This window comes from Aegilops tauschii, chromosome 4 (genome assembly GCF_002575655.3).
Source record: "Aegilops tauschii subsp. strangulata cultivar AL8/78 chromosome 4, Aet v6.0, whole genome shotgun sequence".
Lineage (NCBI taxonomy): Eukaryota > Viridiplantae > Streptophyta > Magnoliopsida > Poales > Poaceae > Aegilops > Aegilops tauschii.
In genome coordinates this window covers 392,039,099-392,058,847 of record NC_053038.3, presented here as the reverse complement: position 1 = coordinate 392,058,847, position 19,749 = coordinate 392,039,099, and the positions used below count along the sequence as shown (strand labels likewise).

Here is a 19,749-nt window from a genome sequence, read left to right as displayed (position 1 = left end):
AGCCCCACGTGCGTGGTATGACCACCTTACCGAGTTGTTGCAAGATCGCGGTTTTGAAATCGGGAAAATCGACCCCACTCTTTTTACTAAGAAGGTCAAAGGGGAGTTGTTTGTGTGCCAACTATACGTTGATGATATTATATTTGGTTCCCCTAACAAAGCTTTCAATGAGGAATTTGCCGCACTCATGACCTCCAAGTTCAAGGTGTCCATGATGGGAGAGTTGAAGTTCTTTCTCGGGTTCGAAGTCAAGCAACGAAGAGAAGGAACCTTCATCAACCAAGCCAAATACACTCAAGACATGCTCAAGAGATTCAAGCTAAGTGATGTCAAGCCGGCTTCCACTCCAATGCCCATCAAATGCCAACTTGACATAGACCCCAATGGTAAAGCGGTGGATCAAAAGGTATATCGCTCCATGATTGGCTCCTTGCTTTACCTTTGTGCATCTAGACCGGATATCGTGTTGAGTGTGGGAATTTGTGCACGGTTTCAAGCCGCACCTAAGGAAAGCCACTTTGTGGCGGTGAAGCAAATCTTTCGATATTTGGCTCATACCCCAAATTTTGGCTTATGGTATCCAAGAGGATCTAACTTCAACCTTGTGGGCTATTCGGACTCCGATTGGGCGGGAGACAAAGTGGATAGGAAATCCACTTCCAGAGGGTGCCAATTTCTTGGTTGCTCTTTGGTGAGTTGGTATTCCAAGAAGCAAACTTGTGTGTCTCTCTCATCCACCGAAGCGGAGTATGTGGCTGCCGGTAGTTGTTGTGCACAATTTCTATGGATGAGGCAAACTTTAAAGGATTACGGTGTCATTTGTGACAAAGTGCCTCTTTGGTGTGATAATGAAAGTGTCGTCAAGATTTCTCTCAACCCGGTTCAACACTTCAAGACGAAGCATATTGAGATTCGGTATCACTTCATCCGAGATCACATTAGGCGAGGGGAGATCGAGCTCAATGATACGTCTCCAACGTATCTATAATTTTTGATTGCTCCATGCTATATTATATTCTGTTTTGGACATTATTGGGCTTTATTATACACTTTTATATTATTTTTGGGACTAACCTATTAACCGGAGGCCCAACCCAGAATTGATGTTTTTTGCCTATTTCACAGTTTCGCAGAAAAAGAATATCAAACGGAGTCCAAACGGAATGAAACCTTCGCGAACGTGATTTTCGGAACGAACATGATCCAGAGGACTTGGACCCTACGTCAAGACATCAACCAGGAGGGCACGAGGTAGGGGGCGTGCCTACCCCCCAGGGCGCGCCCTCCACCCTCGTGGGCCCCCTGTTGCTCCACCGACGTACTCCTTCCTCCTATATATACCTACGTACCCCCAAACTACCAGATCCGGAGCCAAAAACCTAATTCCACCGCCGCAACCTTCTGTACCCGTGAGATCCCATCTTGGGGCCTGTTCTGGAGCTCCGCCAGAGGGGGCATCGATCACGAAGGGCTTCTACATCAACACCATAGCCTCTCCGATGATGTGTGAGTAGTTTACCTCAGACCTTCGGGTCCATAGTTATTAGCTAGATGGCTTCTTCTCTCTTTTTGGATCTCAATACAATGTCCTCCCCCTCTCTCGTGGAGATCTATTCGATGTAATCTTCTTTTGCGGTGTGTTTGTTGAGACCGATGAATTGTGGGTTTATGATCAAGTTTATCTATGAGCAATATTTGAATCTTCTCTGAATTCTTTTATGTATGATTGGTTATCTTTGCAAGTCTCTTCGAATTATCAGTTTGGTTTGGCCTACTAGATTGATCTTTCTTGCAATGGGAGAAGTGCTTAGCTTTGGGTTCAATCTTGCGGTGTCCTTTCCCAGTGACAGTAGGGGCAGCAAGGCACGTATTGTATTGTTGCCATCGAGGATAACAAGATGGGGTTTATATCATATTGCATGAGTTTATCCCTCTACATCATGTCATCTTGCTTAAAGCGTCACTCTGTTCTTATGAACTTAATACTCTAGATGCATGCTGGATAGCGGTCGATGTGTGGAGTAATAGTAGTAGATGCAGGTAGGAGTCGGTCTACTTGTCTCGGACGTGATGCCTATATACATGATCATACCTAGATATTCTCATAACTATGCTCAATTATGTCAATTGCTCAACAGTAATTTGTTCACCCACCGTAATACTTATGCTCTTGAGAGAAGCCACTAGTGAAACCTATGGCCCCCGGGTCTATTTTCCATCATATTAATCTCACATAAACAAGCTATTTCCGTTGCCTTTTATTTTGCTTCTATTTTACTTTGCATCTTTATCATAAAAATACCAAAAATATTATCTTATCATATCTATCAGATCTCACTCTCGTAAGTGACCGTGTAGGGATTGACAACCCCTTATCGCGTTGGTTGCGAGGATTTATTTGTTTGTGTAGGTGCGAGGGACTCGTGCGTGGCCTCCTACTGGATTGATACCTTGGTTCTCAAAAACTGAGGGAAATACTGACGCAACTTTGCTGCATCACCCTTTCCTCTTCAAGGGAAAACCAACGCAGTGCTCAAGAGGTAGCAAGAAGGATTTCTGGCGCCGTTGCCGGGGATTCTACGCAAAAGTCAACATACCAAGTACCCATCACAAACCCTTATCTCCCGCATTACATTATTTGCCATTTGCCTCTCGTTTTCCTCTCCCCCACTTCACCCTTGCCGTTTTATTCGCCCTCTCTCTTTTCCTTTAGCCTTTTTTTTCTCGCTCGCTTCTTGTTTGCTCGTTTGTTGGATTGCTTGTTTGTCTCGATGGCTCTACCAAGATTTGGTGATCCCCACCTTAAAAGGCTAGAAGAGATCGAAAGCAACGTTAGGAGTTTCATGGTCTTACAATTTGGACATAACAATTTCTTTAGAAACGAGCTTAAGGAACAAAAAAAGCTTTATGAGTTATATGAATAAAGAGCTCCATGATATGTCTAAAGAATTTGATGGTTTGAGATCCCAAATTGCTCATCTTGAGAAGTTAATAGCTGAAATTTCGGATAAGCAGGCCACCTTAGTTAATAATATGGCCGCTAAGCCGGAAAACTTTGAAAATAAAGATGAAGATCTAAAGGTTATTGATGTGTCCCCTATTAAATATTTTTTTTGCAATATGAATCTTGATAATGATGGGACTGAATATGATCCACCTTTACCTAGAAGGCGTTCCAGGAATTCGGAGTTTTTAGATCTTGATGCTAAAATTGATAAAAGTGGGATTGAAGAGATCAAAACATTAGATATTAATGAACCCACTATTTTGGATTTCAAGGAATTTAATTATGATAATTGCTCTTTGATAGATTGTATTTCCTTGTTGCAATCCGTGCTAAATTCTCCACATGCTTACACTCAACACAAAGCTTTTACTAAACATATCGTTGATGCTTTGATGCAATCCTATGAAGAAAAACTTGAGTTGGAAGTTTCTATCCCTAGAAAACTTTATGATGAATGGGAACCTACTATTAAAATTAAAATTAAAGATCATGAATGCTATGCTTTGTGTGATTTGGGTGCTAGTGTTTCCACGATTCCAAAGACTTTGTGCGATTTGTTAGGTTTCCGTAATTTTGATGATTGCTCTTTAAACTTGCACCTTGCGGATTCCATCATTAAGAAACCTATGGGAAGAATTAATGATGTTCTTATTGTTGCAAATAGGAACTATGTGCCCGTAGATTTTATTGTTCTTGATATAGATTGCAATCCTTCATGTACTATTATTCTTGGTAGACCTTTCCTTAGGACGATTGGTGCAATTATTGATATGAAGGAAGGGAATATTAGATTCCAATTTCCATTAAATAAAGGCACGGAACACTTCCCTAGAAAGAAAATAAAATTACCATATGAATCTATCATGAGAGCCACTTATGGATTGCCTACCAAAGATGGCAATACCTAGATCTATCCTTGCTCTTATGCCTAGCTAGGGGCGTTAACGATAGCGCTTGTTGGGAGGCAACCCAATTTTATTTTTAGTTTTTTGCTTTTTGCTTCTGTTTAGGAATAAATCTTTGATATAGCCTCTGGTTAGATGTGTTTTTATGTTTTAATTAGTGTTTGTGCCAAGTTAAACCTATAGGATCTTCTTGGATGATAGTTATTTGATCTTGCTGTAAATTCTAGAAACTTTCTGTTCAAGAAAATAATTGTTAAAAATCACCAGAACGTGATAAAATATTGATTCCAATTGCTGCTGATCAATAAACAAATTATATAGGTCGTCCTATTTTTGCTGAATTTTTGGAGTTCCATAAGTTTGCGTTAGTTACAAATTACTACAGACTGTTCTATTTTTGACAGATTCTGTTTTTCGTGTGTTGTTTGCTTATTTTGATGAATCTATGGCTAGTAAAATAGTTTATAAACCATAGAGAAGTTGGGATAAACTAGGTTTAAAACCAATATAAATAAATAATGAGTTCATTACAGTACCTTGAAGTGGTCTTTTGTTTTCTTTCGCTAACGGAGCTTACGAGATTTTCTGCTAAGTTTTGTGTTGTGAACTTTTCAAGTTTTGGGTGAAAGATTTGATGGATTATGGAACAAGGAGTGGCAAGAGCCTAAGCTTGGGGATGCCCATGGCACCCCAAGATAATCTAAGGACACCTAAAATCCAAAGATTGGGGATGCCCCGGAAGGCATCCCCTCTTTCGTCTACTTCCATCGGTAACTTTACTTGGAGCTATATTTTTATTCACCACATGATATGTGTTTTTCTTGGAGCGTCTTCTATTATTTTAGTCTTTGATTTTTAGTTTAACACAATCATCCTTACTGTACACACCTTTTGAGAGAGTCACACTTGATTCGGAAATTATTAGAATACTCTATGTGCTTCACTTATATCTTTTGAGTTATATAGTTTTTGCTCTAGTGCTTCACTTATATCTTTTAGAGCACGGTGGTGGATTTGTTCTATAGAAACTATTGTTCTCTCATGCTTCACTTAGATTATTTTGAGAGTCCTACAAAACAGCATGGTAGTTTGCTTTAACAATAATAGGCATTCAAGATTAGTAAAGAAAAAAAAATCTTATGAGTGTGTTGAATACTATGAGAAGTTTGATGCTTGATAATTGTTTTGAGATATGAAGATGGTGATATTAGAGTCATGCTAGTTGAGTAGTTTTGAATTTGAGAAATACTTGTGTTAAAGTTTGTGATTCCCGTAGCATGCACGTATGGTGAACCGTTATGTGATGAAGTCGGAGCATGATTTATTTATTGATTGTCTTCCTTATGAGTGGCGGTCAGGGACGAGCGATGGTCTTTTCCTACTAATCTATCCCCCTAGGAGCATGCGCGAAATACTTTGCTTTGATAACTTGTAGATTTTTGCAATAAGTATATGAGTTCTTTATGACTAATGTTGAGTCAATGGATTATACGCACTTTTTCTCCTTCCACCATTGCTAGCCTCTCTAATACCACGCACTTTTCGCCGGTATCATACACCCACCATATACCTTCCTCAAAACAGCCACCATACCTACCTATCATTGCATTTCCATAGCCATTCCGAGATATATTTCCATGCAACTTACCATCGTTTCGTTTACTATGACACGCTCCATCATTGTCATATTTCTTCGCATGATCATGTAGTTGACATTGTATTTGTGGCAAAGCCACCGTTCATAATTCTTTCATACATGTCACTCCTGATTCATTGCATATCCCGGTACACCGCCGGAGGCATTCACATAGAGTCATATTTTGTTCTAAGTATTGAGTTGTAATTGTTGAGTTGTAAGTAAATAAAAGTGTGATGATCATCATTTTTAGAGCATTGTCCCAAGTGAGGAAAGGATGATGGAGACTATGATTCCCCCACAAGTTGGGATGAGACTCCGGACGGAAAAAAAAAGAGGCCATAAAAAGAAGAAGAAGAAAAGGCCCAAATAAAAAAATGAGAGAAAAAGAGAGAAGGGACAATGTTACTATCCTTTTACCACACTTGTGCTTCAAAGTAGCACCGTGATCTTCATGATAGAGAGTCTCCTATGATATCACTTTCATATACTAGTGGGAATTTTTCATTATAGAACTTGGCTTGTATATTCCAATGATGGGCTTCCTCAAAATGCCCTAGGTCTTCGTGAGCAAGCGAGTTGGATGCACACCCACTTAGTTTCTTTTGTTGAGCTTTCATATACTTATAGCTCTAGTGCATCCGTTGCATGGCAATCCCTACTCACTCACATTGATATCTATTGATGGGTATCTCCATAGCCCGTTGATACGCCTAGTTGATGTGAGACTATCTTCTCCTTTTTGTCTTCTCCACAACCACCATTCTATTCCACATATAGTGCTATGTCCATGGCTCACGCTTATGTATTGCGTGAAGATTGAAAAAGTTTGAGAACGTCAAAAGTATGAAACAATTGCTTGGCTTGTCATTCGGGTTGTGCATGATTTAAATATTTTGTGTGGTGAAGATAGAGCATAGCCAGACTATATGATTTTGTAAGGATAACTTTCTTTGGCCATGTTATTTTGAGAAGACATGATTGCTTAGTTAGTATGCTTGAAGTATTATTATTTTTATGTCAATATTAAACCTTTGTCTTGAATCTTTCGGATCTGAATATTCATACCACAATTAAGAAGAATTACATTGAAATTATGCCAAGTAGTATTCCACATCAAAAATTAAGTTTTTATCATTTACCTACTCGAGGACGAGCAGGAATTAAGCTTGGGGATGCTTGATACGTCTCCAACGTATCTATAATTTTTTATTGATCCATGCTATATTATATTCTGTTTTGGACATTATTGGGCTTTATTATACACTTTTATATTATTTTTGGGACTAACCTATTAACCGGAGGCCCAGCCCAGAATTGCTGTTTTTTGCCTATTTCACAGTTTCGCACAAAAAGAATATCAAACGGAGTCCAAACGGAATGAAACCTTCGGGAACGTGATTTTCGGAACGAACGTGATCCAGAGGACTTGGACCCTACGTCAAGACATCAACCAGGAGGGCACGAGGTAGGGGGCGCGCCTACCCCCCCCCCCCCAGGGCGCGCCCTCCACCCTCGTGGGCCCCCTGTTGCTCCACTAACATACTCCTTCCTCCTATATATACCTATGTACCCCCAAACTACCAGATACGGAGCCAAAAAACTAATTCCACTGCCGCAACCTTTTGTACCCGTGAGATGCCATCTTGGGGCCTGTTCCGGAGCTCCGCTGGAGGGGGCATCGATCACGGAGGGCTTCTACATCAACACCACAGCCTCTCCGATGATGTGTGAGTAGTTTACCTCAGACCTTCGGGTCCATAGTTATTAGCTATATGGCTTCTTCTCTCTTTTTGGATCTCAATACAATGTTCTCCCCCTCTCTCGTGGATATCTATTCGATGTAATCTTCTTTTGCGGTGTGTTTGTTAAGACCGATGAATTGTGGATTTATGATCAAGTTTATCTATGAACAATATTTGAATCTTCTCTGAATTCTTTTATGTATGATTGGTTATCTTTGCAAGTCTCTTCAAATTATCAGTTTGGTTTGGCCTACTAGATTGATCTTTCTTGCAATCGGAGAAGTGCTTAGCTTTGGGTTCAATCTTGCAGTGTCCTTTCCTAGTGACAGTAGGGGCAGCAAGGCACGTATTGTATTGTTGCATCGAGGATAACAAGATGGGGTTTATATCATATTGCATGAGTTTAACCCTCTACATCATGTCATCTTGCTTAACGCGTCACTCTGTTCTTATGAACTTAATACTCTAGATGCATGCTGGATAGCGGTCGATGTGTGGAGTAATAGTAGTAGATGCAGGCAGGAGTCGATCTACTTGTCTCGGACGTGATGCCTATATACATGATCATACCTAGATATTCTCATAACAATGCTCAATTCTGTCAATTGCTCAACAGTAATTTGTTCACCCACCGTAATACTTATGCTCTTGAGAGAAGCCACTAGTGAAACCTATGGCCCCCGGGTCTATTTTCCATCATATTAATCTCCCATCAACAAGCTATTTCCGTTGCCTTTTATTTTTCTTCTATTTTACTTTGCATCTTTATCATAAAAATACCAAAAATATTATCTTATCATAGCTATCAGATCTCACTCTCGTAAGTGACCGTGTAGGGATTGACAACCCCTTATCGTGTTGGTTGCGAGGATTTATTTGTTTGTGTAGGTGCGAGGGACTCGTGCGTGGCCTCCTACTGGATTGATACCTTGGTTCTCAAAAACTGAGGGAAATACTTACGCTACTTTGCTGCATCACCCTTTCCTCTTCAAGGGAATACCAACGCAGTGCTCAAGAGGTAGCACTCAATTATGTCAACACTCATGATAACCTTGCAGATATTTTCACGAAGCCCTTGGATGAAGCAAGATTTCGCGAGTTAAGGCATGAGCTAAATATCATTGATTCGAGCAATGTTGCTTGAACCCTTGCACACCCCACCATACTCAACTTGTTATCTTGTTTAGGTGTAGGCATGGACATAGGGGGGGTGTTGTTCTCTAAATGAATTCTCCCTCCCCCCATTATGCATAAATTGATCAACTCTTTCACATTAGCCATTGTTGATGGACTTGTGCTTCAAAGACGAGTTTTGGTCATGGGCCCAAGGAATTCTTCGCAGTGCCATACCAATTGACTCAAACATAGGTGGCTCCGGCCACCGCCCTCTCTTTGGAGAGGTTGTGTTGCATGTTTAGTCCTTGTTGTCTCTTTCCTTTCTCTCTTCATGCCAAGCTTGCGTGTGTTGTCTCGTGGGTTAGCTCTTTAGTGTGTCCGTTCGCTTGAAGGTTGCATTGCAAAGGCCACTTTCTTCTCTGTTTTCGAAACTTGCATTTTCTTGGGTCCACGGTACTACCGTGGTTCGCCATGGTACTATCGCAGGAGCTGCGCATGGTACTACCGCACCCAGCACGGCAGTAATTTTTTACTGCTGCTGGAGGAGCGGTACTACCGCCCATGGTGCGGTACTTCCGCCCAGGCGGTACTACCGCGATGACGCGCGGTACTACCGCGCTGAAGCGAGCGCGGGGGGGGGGGGGGGTAAGAGCGGGCAGGGGGAGTTCCAACTCCCCCATACCCATTCAACTCTTTTTCCCCACGCCGTCTCTCTCTCTCCTGCCCAAGAACGGCGCCGGAGAACCTCGCCGGATCTTCGTCTCCGGCCGCTCTCCTCGCATTCTGTCCGGTGGGATCGTTCCTCACCACTTCCTCTTGCCATGGAACAAGGTTTCTCCCCAAGTCCCTCTCTCTTTGGTTCGTTCTTTCGTTTCTAGGTTTTGGGGAGATGCATGTTGTTCTTGAGATTTTAAGCCAAATCTTTGCAAGAGTAGGATGTAGGAGAGTAGTAATGCGTAGAGATGGTACTTGGTATGTTGCCCCGTGGTAGATTTGATCAACCGTAGTACCGCTCCGTTGTCACGGTTGTGCTCAGATCCGTTTGTGGTTTGGATCTGACCCCGTGCGGTACTACCGCACCTCCCGTGCGGTACTACCGCTCGTACGGTACTACCGCTCCTCAGGAGCGGTACTACCGCGCGAGGCGCGGCACTAAAATTTTACTTCCGCTCCAAGGCGCGGTACTACCGTGACTAGGAGCTGCACTAAAATTTTAGTTCCGTGCATCCATGCGGTACTACCGTTGTTGTCAAATCTCCCAAGTGGCAATTACCCAATGCTAGTTCTACTTGTTTCACCTGTTTTGCTGTGGTCTTTGCATTGATCCTTCTCGCTTCTTTTGCGTGTTCTTGTGTTGTGTGTCATAGGTGGTGGCTCCGGTTCCAATGTCCGCCGTTCAAATCCCAGCCGTGACACGGGCTCCAAGCGTCTGTGCAACCAAGATGAAGCTCTGAGGGCTCCAATGCCCCCCAACGCAGAACCAAGACCATCGCCACCAAGCACAAGGAGCCCTCCAAAGGCATGGATGAGATACCACTTGCTGAGTTCATCACTTGACAGAGGATCAACCCCTATGTGAGTCCCCGTGCAAACTTCAGAGGGAATGATTTGTTCTGGACCAAGCAGCAGAATCTTATCTATCTGGATGTGATCAAGGCCAAGCAGAACATCTACGTGGACGTGCACTGGATTGACATGAATCACATGAGGGAGGCTAAGCACTGTGACTACTTTGGGGAGGCTTTGGACCTCGTGGAGCAGTTTGGCATTGAGCACGTGATCTCTTTCCATCTGGATAATGACCCTGAGATTGTGGCCCAGTTTTTTGCCTCGGTCCACTTCCATACTGATGAGGAACGGTCCATGACTTGGATGACCAATGGACAATAGATGACTGCTAAGTGGAAGGAGTTCATGGCTTTGCTACAGGTGCCTGATGAGGGGCTCAACACACCCGTTGGTGTTCGCCCACATGCCAACCCCGAGTCCGCTAACAAAAACAAGCTCCAGCAGTATCTTCTTGAGAAGAAGCTTCCCAATGACAAGAAGACGTGGGTGCTGAACCCATTCCTTGACATCATGCACCGGATCTTCCACAACTCCTTCTTTCCACGCATTGGTGACAAGGACAAGGTGCATGCCATCTCGTGGATATGATGCTCATTTCTGAGGAGGCGCGTCATTCTCAGACGCAACCACTTGATGTCTCACATATCATGTGGTGCGAGCTTCGGTTTACGGTGTTCAACCGTAAGGTACCAATCTATGGACCTTACATGTTTCTGTTGATCACGAAGACTTGGGAGAAGCTCTATCCCGATGATGAGTTTCTTGCCCCTGACTGGACTCGTCATGAGCCCGTTAAGCTCTGCATCAAGCCCCAGTGGGCCAACACCACTACCCGTGCTGAGGCAGCAGCTGCTCAGATGGATGTGGATGAGGATGAGATCGAGGAGGAGGACAGCTCTGCTGGCTACTCACCTTCATCTTCTGAGCCTTCTTGGGCTAAGAAGCTGAAGAACAAGATGAGGGCTCTGTTCTGCATGCAGGCCAAGGGGCAGTACAGGTCTCATGTTGCTCAGAAGGAGAGTCGCCGGTGCGACAAGAGGATCTTGAGGACATTTGGTGAGGAGGTATCCAGCGGGTCCGAGAAGCACATCACCCCAGAGGCAGCTTGGATGGCAAAGCAAGGCTACAAGTGGACTGATTCTGAGGATGAGCAGGAGGAGACCATTCCCACTGCCGAGACCGACGAGGAGTGCGACGAGTGATCGTCTCAGCCTGAGCTACCACCTATGTCGTAGGTGTCCTCTCTGCCTTTTTGGTGTCTCGATGCCAAAGGGGGAGAGAGAGTAGGATTTGCGAGTCGTGTGTCGTGTTTCGTCTTGTCGCTTTGCTTTCGGTCCGTTGAACAGAGTTTCTATCATATGGTGTAAGACATATGCACTCTAGCATATCTTATTGTCTTTCATGCTTAGTATCCCGTGAGCGTATGCTATCTTGTGTCTGTTTCTTTATGCTCATAGTTATTATCTTGCCTGCTTGCTTAGTGTTAGGTTCATTATTGCAAAGTATGCCTTGTCTATAAAATATAGGGGGAGTGTTGATCCTAGTATGTGTGCCATGCAGTCCAAAGCACTTCTCTAGTGTGCGCACATCTAGGGGGAGCTCGTCTATATTTTATAGATGGTGGGATTGCCGTTGTTTCTGTTTATATCCCTTTGTGCAAATCCCGTATTATCATCAATCCACCAAAAAGGGGGAGATTGTAAGGGCATATTTATCCCTTAGTTGTTTTGGTGATTGATGACAATGCTTTTGCGGACTAATCGTGTGCAGTGAGCATTTTAGATATACCATGTCTAAGCACAAGACGATTTGGTGCCCCTCGGAGCTTATTGAAGACGACGTTTCTCTACATTTCTTTTTGGTGGATTTGACTCGTAGGAAAGCCGTACTATTAAGAGGGGGTCCGCTTTGGAAAGGTTTGGGTGGAATCATCACGTACACGTCTACTCCTTTTGCACCACCTTTCCTTTGGCTCTTTGGAGCATCCTCCGTCTCTCCTTGTCTATGCAAAATGAAGGTCTCCTAGTGTTGCTGAACTGGGGCATGCGGTAGTACTGCTCTTCGGAGCGGTAGTACCGCAGGCCCTTGCGGTACTACCGCAAGTGCTCACGGTAGTACCGCACCTTGGGAGTGGTAGTACCGTGGCCTCAGGCCAGGCGCTGCTGCTAGTGCGGTAGTAGGGGCGGATGTAATTTTTTACATCCGCGCCCTACGCGGTAGTACCGCTCCATGGGCGCAGTAGTACCGTGCGCTCTGGCCAGGCTCAGCAGCATGAGCGGTAGTAGGGGCGGATGTAATTTTTTACATCCGCGCCCTACGCGGTAGTACCGCTCCAGGTTTGCGGTAGTACCATGTCGGATTTTTGCATGGATCAAAACTCAGCGGAAGTTGTCGCGGATGTATTTTTATATATCCGTGCCTTCCCGGCCTAGTCCATTCATGCCTTGCGGTAGTACCGCAAGGGGGCGCGGTAATACTGCGCCAGCGGTTCTACTGCTCCTTGCATTAGCGCTTCAGGACTGGTCTTAGGCCCTACCGTGGCAGCGGTAGTACCGCGGTTCGCCGCGGTAGTACCGTGAGCCCTTGCGGTAGTACCGCTTGTTTGGTGCGATAGTACCGCAGGTCGCGGGCTGGTTAAGTGGATAACGGTTGGATTTGTTCTTTCACTATATAAGGGGTGTCTTCTTCTCCGAGTTGACCACCTCTTCTATCCCTAAGCTCCATTGTTTCTCTAAGCTCCATTTTCGCCCGATCTCTCTCCCTAGCCAATGAAACTTGTTGATTCTTTAGGGATTGGTTGAGAAGGCCCCGATCTACACTTCCACCAAGAGAAATTTGATTCCCCCCATTAATCCCTTGCATATCTTGTTACTCTTGGGTGTTTGAGCACCCTAGACGGTTGAGGTCACCGCGGAGCCATATTCCATTGTGGTGAAGCTTCGTGGTGTCGTTGGGAGCCTCCAATTAAGTTGTGGAGATTGCCCCAACCTTGTTTGTAATGGTCCGGTCACCGCCTCCAAGGGCACCAATAGTGGAATCACGGCATCTCGCATTGTGTGAGGGCGTGAGGAGAATACGGTGGCCCTAGTGGCTTCTTGGGGAGCATTGTGCCTCCACACCGCTCCAACAGAGACATACTTCCCCTCAAAAGGAAGGAACTTTGGTAACACATCCTCGTCTTCACCGGCTCCACTCTTGGTTATCTCGTGCCTTTACTTGTGCAAGCTTATTTGTGTTATATCCCTTGCTTGCTTGTGTGCTTGTTATTGTTGCATCATATAGGTTGCTCACCTAGTTGCATATCTAGACAACCTACTTTGATGCAAAGTTTAAATTGGTAAAGAAAAGCTAAAAATTGTTAGTTGCCTATTCGCCCCCCCCCCTCTAGTCAACTATATCGATCCTTTCAACGCTTCTGTTCATCGGCGGCGGATGTTGTTCTGGTGCGCTGGTCCTATAGGGCCTTAGCACGACGACTTCCCGACTGTCTACTACAACAAGGTTTGCCCGGCTCCGATGAGGGAGGGGCGAAGACGGCGGCGCGCCTTCGGCTCGCTCCAATGCAAGTAGTCGCCGCTAGGTGGTCTACGGACCTAGATGTATTTTTTACTTCCGGTGTTCTTTGTACTACCTTGACAGTTGATGAATAGATCGGAAGTTATTCCCGCAAAAAAAATCTCATGTTAGTGCGACATAGAATCAAAGATCTGATCTCCTATCTTGGTGGGTCGTTAGCCCATCCCCACGATATTAGATGATTTTGTGACATCAAAAAATTAGATTGCACCTAATTCAATATGTCATCTTGTTTCTAATTCAATATGTCATCACAGTTTACAGGACCCAGTTTAAGACTGAGCAACACATTATTTAAGTGAAATATCCGACTTATTTAATACTCTCTCTATAACTTGTTCGCCCTCCCCCAGGGTCTTGAAATAGCGCCGCCTAGGGGCGAACCGGTGATAAATTTGGCGTGGGGGCGGTGGGTTTTCCAGCCGCCGCCCCACGCTCGCCCCAGGCGCCATTTTTTTCTAAAACCATACTCGGCCAAAATTCAGCCAAACACGACACACATTCGGCGAAATTTAGGCGTTTCATTGTTTCTTTACATATTGTTGAAAACATAACTTAAAAACAAAATACAAAACTACTACTACTACTGCGCTGCTGCCCGCCGAGTCGTCCGTCAGCCGCGCCTACAGGCCGAAGAGCTTGCCGAAGGCGTCGTCGCCGTCGTCCTCCTCCTCCTTCTTCACGCCGCCGCCCCTGTCCTTGCTACACCCCTATCCTGGGTCGCCTTAGCGGACCAGTTTGGTCGGCGGCGGTGCCTTGTCATCGCTGTCCTCGAGGACAATGACGCCGCCCTCGTCACGGCCGCGGCGATATCCTCGAGGGCGCGGCGCTGGCGCTCCATCTCCAGCCGAACATAGTCCTTGCGTGCCCACTTGATGGCGGCCTCGTCATTGGCGGCTATGTCGTCGTACATGTTCTTCACGGCGACAAGCCTCGGCTCCGTCTTTGCCTTGACGAGGCAGGAGGAGGGAGCAGAGGAGCCACGACCGCCCTCGTTGATCACGAGGGCGCCGCGGTTGGTGCAACGCCCGAGCGGCGTCTCCACGGCTCGGCCTTGACATTGGCGAGCGCCGGCTAACCGGAGGAGCGGGAGGAGGAGGAGGAGGAAGAAGAGGACCCGGCAGCCATGGGTCGCCGTTCCAGCGGGGGATCCGGGCCGGGGCCGCTGGGTACTCTCTCGAGGTGCTCGAGGACGAAGTGGAGCGTGCGCCCGGGGACGCCCCACCACAGACGATGGCCGTCTCTGTTGTGGCGCCCCCTCACCGGCGCGTTTGTTGGCGGCGTACTCCGGTCGGCCCCGCACTTCCTCCGACATGGAGGCCCGAACGCGCTCGATCTCGGCATGGAAGTGGTCGGCGTCGGGCTGCGGGGGGACGGGGACGCCTCCGGCGCTGAGCCTCCACCGCCCCGGCACGCGAATGTCAGGCGATGTCGGGTAGTTCACCTCGTGGAGGAGGTGGGCCTCCCACTCATGCACGTGGCGGCGGCCGAAGCCGTTGGCCGCCGCTCCGTCGTCGGGAAATCGCTCTCCCATCGGTGGTTGTGGACGCGGTGGCTGTAGATGGAGGGAGAGAGAGAGAGAGATAGGGGGGCGGCTGCGAGAGAGGGACTGCGAGCGAAGGAGTGTGCGTCCACCGGCGAGAGAGGGACGGCTTTTTATAGCGACGGGGAAGCGGCAGACGTGTGTACGTGTGGCGCGCGTCGCCGCTCCACTGGGCCGCCCATGAGGAATCAATGAAAGGCTGACCGGCGGCAACCTTGGTATTGATTCCCCGCGGGAAACCGAGGCGATGAGGTAGACGAAACGCGCCCGGTCGCTAACTCGGCGGGCCCGCTAGGATTTCGCGTCAAAAACTTTTCCCCCGGCGCCCCCGGGCGCCCCCCAGCGCGCCGGGTTCGGCCTGGGTCTGCCGGCGCCAAATTCGGCCCTAACTGGCGAAAAATGGGCTTCTGGGGACGCGATTGGGCCTATTTTTTGACGCCGGTGATAAAAAATGAGCCGAAGGAGCTTGTTGGGGGCACGGCTGGAGATGATCTTGTGTCCCAAGATATTCAGTTAGGGCCTAAGAGGGCTCAGCCTGATAGAAACCACACTTCGTGGTTTACAAAGCAAACTTGAACAATCGAAAAATTACACCTCTTGGTCTCAAGATACAATGCAATCCTACCAGCAGGCCCACGCCAAGAAAAGGCGCCACGGCTGGTCAGGAGTTCACGACACATCCCTGGCTTATTGCGCCAGAAATATAAGAAGAAATTCGAGAAATCACCAATGCCATCACGCGGCAAGAGCGCATGCACACAAATCAGAGACCGAGGGCCATGGCAATGGCAGCACTACTGACACCCAGTGCAACTCCAAATCCAAGCAAGCTGCATCCATGCTTCGGTGCACCACTGTCGTATGGGCTGTTGTCCACCAATGGTTGGCTGCCAAACCCAATCGTCTGCCCCACGTCCTCCACGGCCTGCCCCTGCCCAGCGACACCACCGGTCCCTGCCGCTTCCGGCAGCGGCAGAGTGGGCTGTGCTACACCGGCATTGCCAGTGCCTTCTGGTTCCTGTCCAAATGGCAGGTTGCTGCTTCCGTGCCCAGCCGGCTCCGCGAAGGGCGGCATTGCCGAGACCAGGCCGGGCGAGCCGGGCATCCCGCAGTGTTGCGCCGCGCGCGGCTCGTCGCTGGCCTTCCACGCGAGCTCGCCGCCCTTGTCGAGGATGCGCATGTCACCCTCGTCAACCAGCTGCAGGGTCTTGAGGAAGTTGTTGTCGTCCGACTCCGTGTCGTGCGTGTGCCACACGGAGTTGCTCCCGTCGAACACCTCCAGCCCTTTCCACGAGAACACGAGCGCGCACGTGTTGACTGTGCTCACCGCCAAGCACTCCGACTCCCACACGCTCCGCCCCTCCGCGCCGGGCTCCGTGGAGTCGAGGATCTCGACGTAGCAGAAGTCGGCTCCGAGGCCGCCCGCGCCCGGCGCGGTCTGGCTGCGCATGAAGTGCGCCGCGTACTTGCCGGACGGCGACGTCAGGAATAGCACGGGGTTCTCCTGCCCGTGCGGCGGGATGCTCGCTATGATTTGCTGCTTGGTTTCCCGCTCAAGCATGCCGGTTGGCGCCGTCGCGGCGGCGTAGGATTGGAGAAGAAACGCCAGCGAGAGGCACATGGCAGCGTAGGAGAGGAGTCCCATGGCTACTGGTATGGTTTGGGATTTCGTGGTCTCCCCAGAAGCTTGTTGTGTACAAGGCCAGGGCTTGTTGTGTTTGTGCTTGTCCACTGGGTGGTGGAGGCCTTTTATAGGGAGCCTGGCAATGGAGTGGTACGTGATGATGTATAGAGACAATGTTGAGTGGTTGAAATCACCTGTTCCAATGTAGTATCATTAGGAGATTAGATCACAAAGAGCACGAATTCTCGGAGGAAAGAGCTCTGCTACAACTTCTCGACCTATTTCGTTGGAAATTCTGTTATTCTACTCTCCTTTTCTAGTGTTCTTTACGCAAGAAGTCAACTTCAGAACTGAAGACCTTTGTGTTTCCACATTGCACTGAACGTGAACTGCTCCACCGAAGTTCGAGGACTATATATTATACTACTATTCTGCTCTTATAAAAGACAGAGTTGATGATGATGATGTACCTGTCATTCTGCAATATAGGCCGTCCGATCTATATCTGACGGATAAAAAGAAAATTATGATAATTTTGCAAAAATATACCCACAACACTCTTCACATTTGCAGATAAAGTCTTTCCTTCTTCATCCTTATCTTCCACAAAATAAACCTCTCATATAAATGCATCTTGATGTTCCGTGCAACGCACGGGTATCTTGCTAGTTTTAGCAAAAATCTAAATAATTTGCGAAAATATGAACTAGAGGCACTTCTTGCGACGGGCACCATCTCCATCAACATCCATCCATCCAAGATTCTCTCCTCACGCGACTAGAGAAATCACAGCAGGCTTCCTCCTGCGCCACCCCACCCACCAAGTTTGGCCGCAGCTCCTCTTTTGTTTTGGAGCACCTTTTTTTCAGAATACCTAGCCAGGGCCAGCCCTGGACCAAGCCAAGAAGCGTGACAGCCCAGAGCCCAGCCTGATGGGCCTAAAACCTTAGGTTTCTTTCTTTAGGCTACCCTATAAACCGGGCGCTGATGTGTATCATTGCGAGCGATACGCGTGCGAAGACTATATCTCGCTTATAGTGTGTATAGCTTCTGTCTCGCTCAAGCATTACCTTCCCCGTCGTAAACTGGGCCGGCCTTTTCATTTTCTTCAACCATTGGCGACGTTCACGTCCGATCGCTCGCTGTAGCTGTAGCTTCGTTTGCCTAAAAAAAATTGTAGTAATGTTAGACTTGTTTGGTCTTTCCTTCTATTTTTTTTCTTTTTCGTTTATTTTTGCATTTTTTTCTTTTGGTTTTCTTTGGTTATTCTGTTGTCTTTTTTGTTCACTAATTTTTTTTTCCTTCTTCACGGGTATCGCTGGTTTTTTTTCTTTTTCTTTCTTTAGTCTATGAGTTTGGGTTTCTTTTTTCCTTTCCCAGTTTTCTACTGGGTTCTTTCTGTTTTTTGTTTTATTTTCGTTTTCTTTTCAGTTTTCTTTGTTTCTTTACGGCTTTTCTTTTTTCATCTGTTTTGTTCGTATCGTTCATGATTTCCATCAGGTTTTCCTTTTTTTCTTTGTTTCTTTCTCGAATTTCACTGGTTTTTTTCCTTGTTTTTAAGTTTCTTAGTTTTCTTTGTGTTTTTCATTTGTTTTCTTTATTTCTTCTTTCGTTTCTTTGGTTTTTGTTTTCTTCATTTTTTTTTTTGTTCAACACATGTCTACATTTTTCATAGACATTTCTAAAATTTTCATATACGTTAGGAATATTTTAAATACATGTTTAACATTAAAAAAATATTTGATGACTAATTTGTTCATACACATTGTAAGTTTTTGGCATATATCAAGAACAATTTATATACGTATTTAATATTTCTAAATATGCGATTAACATTTTTTGATACATGATCAACATTTAAAAAAATGTTTGTATGTTCAATTTTTTGAATACACGTTCTACATTACTCATATACATTAGTAACATTTTTTGAAATAGACGATAAATGATTTTGCAAAATTTGGTGTTTGGTGACTATGTTTTTTGTACACATTCTACATTTTCCGTATATTACCAATAACATTTTTACACTGTTTAGAATTTTTGAAATATATTATTATTATTTTTTATATATGATCAACATTTTTTTAAATTTAGAATTTTATGTTCAATTATCCATGAATGTTCTACATTTTTATATACATCATGAACATTTATTTTATACATGTTTAACCTCTTTTAAAATAGAGGGTAAACGTTTTTTCATACATGTTGTCTTTTTGTATATAATTTTTGTGTACATGATAAACATTTTAATACACATTTTACGTTTTTATAATACTTGATTCACATTTTTTAAATACATGATCAATTTTTTCATACACATTGTATATGTTTTGTTTATATCTTTCGTATACATGAGAAACATTTTCCGCTGTACACATTTAAGAAAATTCTAATGCTTGGTTAATATTTTCTCTATAGAAAATTTGGAAATATAAACAGATATAAAAAGAGAAAGCAAAAAAATAGTCAAAAAAAGAAGGCAGTGGCCTCCCACGCGCTTGGCCAGCCCATTTAGGGAGGCGTGTGAAGCGAGCGGATGCTATGTATCCCTTGAAGCGAGACATAATCGCGCCTTCATATGCGCGTGTCTCCTGAGCGTCGCCCACTTCTCTCGCGTGAGATGGGCTTGGTCCGGCTATATGTCGCGCGTCTGTGTTTTTCCGTCGTTCTCATTTCTTTTCTTCCAGTTAGTTTAATTTATAATTTGAAAAAAAAAATCGAAGGAGCCGGTCTGCCCGAGCCTCCTCTCGCACCGCACACGACGGACAACATCGAGCTCAAAGGAGCCGGGCATGGACGCGCTTGAAGGGTAAAACCATCAACAACCTCCGACACCCTGCTACTGCCTCCACCGACCAAGCGTTGCCTCCTTGCGCGCTGGCCAGCAGCGCCTAACCTTTCGGCCAACATCGGGCGTACGACCAGATCTGGCCCGACAGGCCGCTTCGACCCAGCTCCTTCGATGCCCGTGGCCTCCCCGCGCCGGTGGCACGCGCAAGCCACCACTCACCGCCATGGCGCG

The 19,749-nt window shown here is 45.9% G+C and overlaps 1 protein-coding gene across 1 annotated transcript; it reads right to left on the bottom strand.

Annotated features, from left to right (window-relative positions):
• Positions 1-15,613: 15,613 nt before the first annotated feature.
• LOC109783631 (uncharacterized) lies at positions 15,614-16,819 on the bottom strand. The gene has a single exon (XM_020342224.4). The coding sequence runs from the start codon at positions 16,740-16,742 to the stop codon at positions 15,861-15,863; it is 882 nt and encodes a 293-aa protein (XP_020197813.1). The 5' UTR covers positions 16,743-16,819; the 3' UTR covers positions 15,614-15,860.
• Between the last annotated feature and the right edge of the window lie 2,930 nt (positions 16,820-19,749).

Coding starts and splice junctions, on each gene's coding strand:
- LOC109783631 (XM_020342224.4), bottom strand. CDS start 16,742: ATGGGACTCCTCTCCTACGCTGCCATGTGCCTCTCGCTGGCGTTTCTT.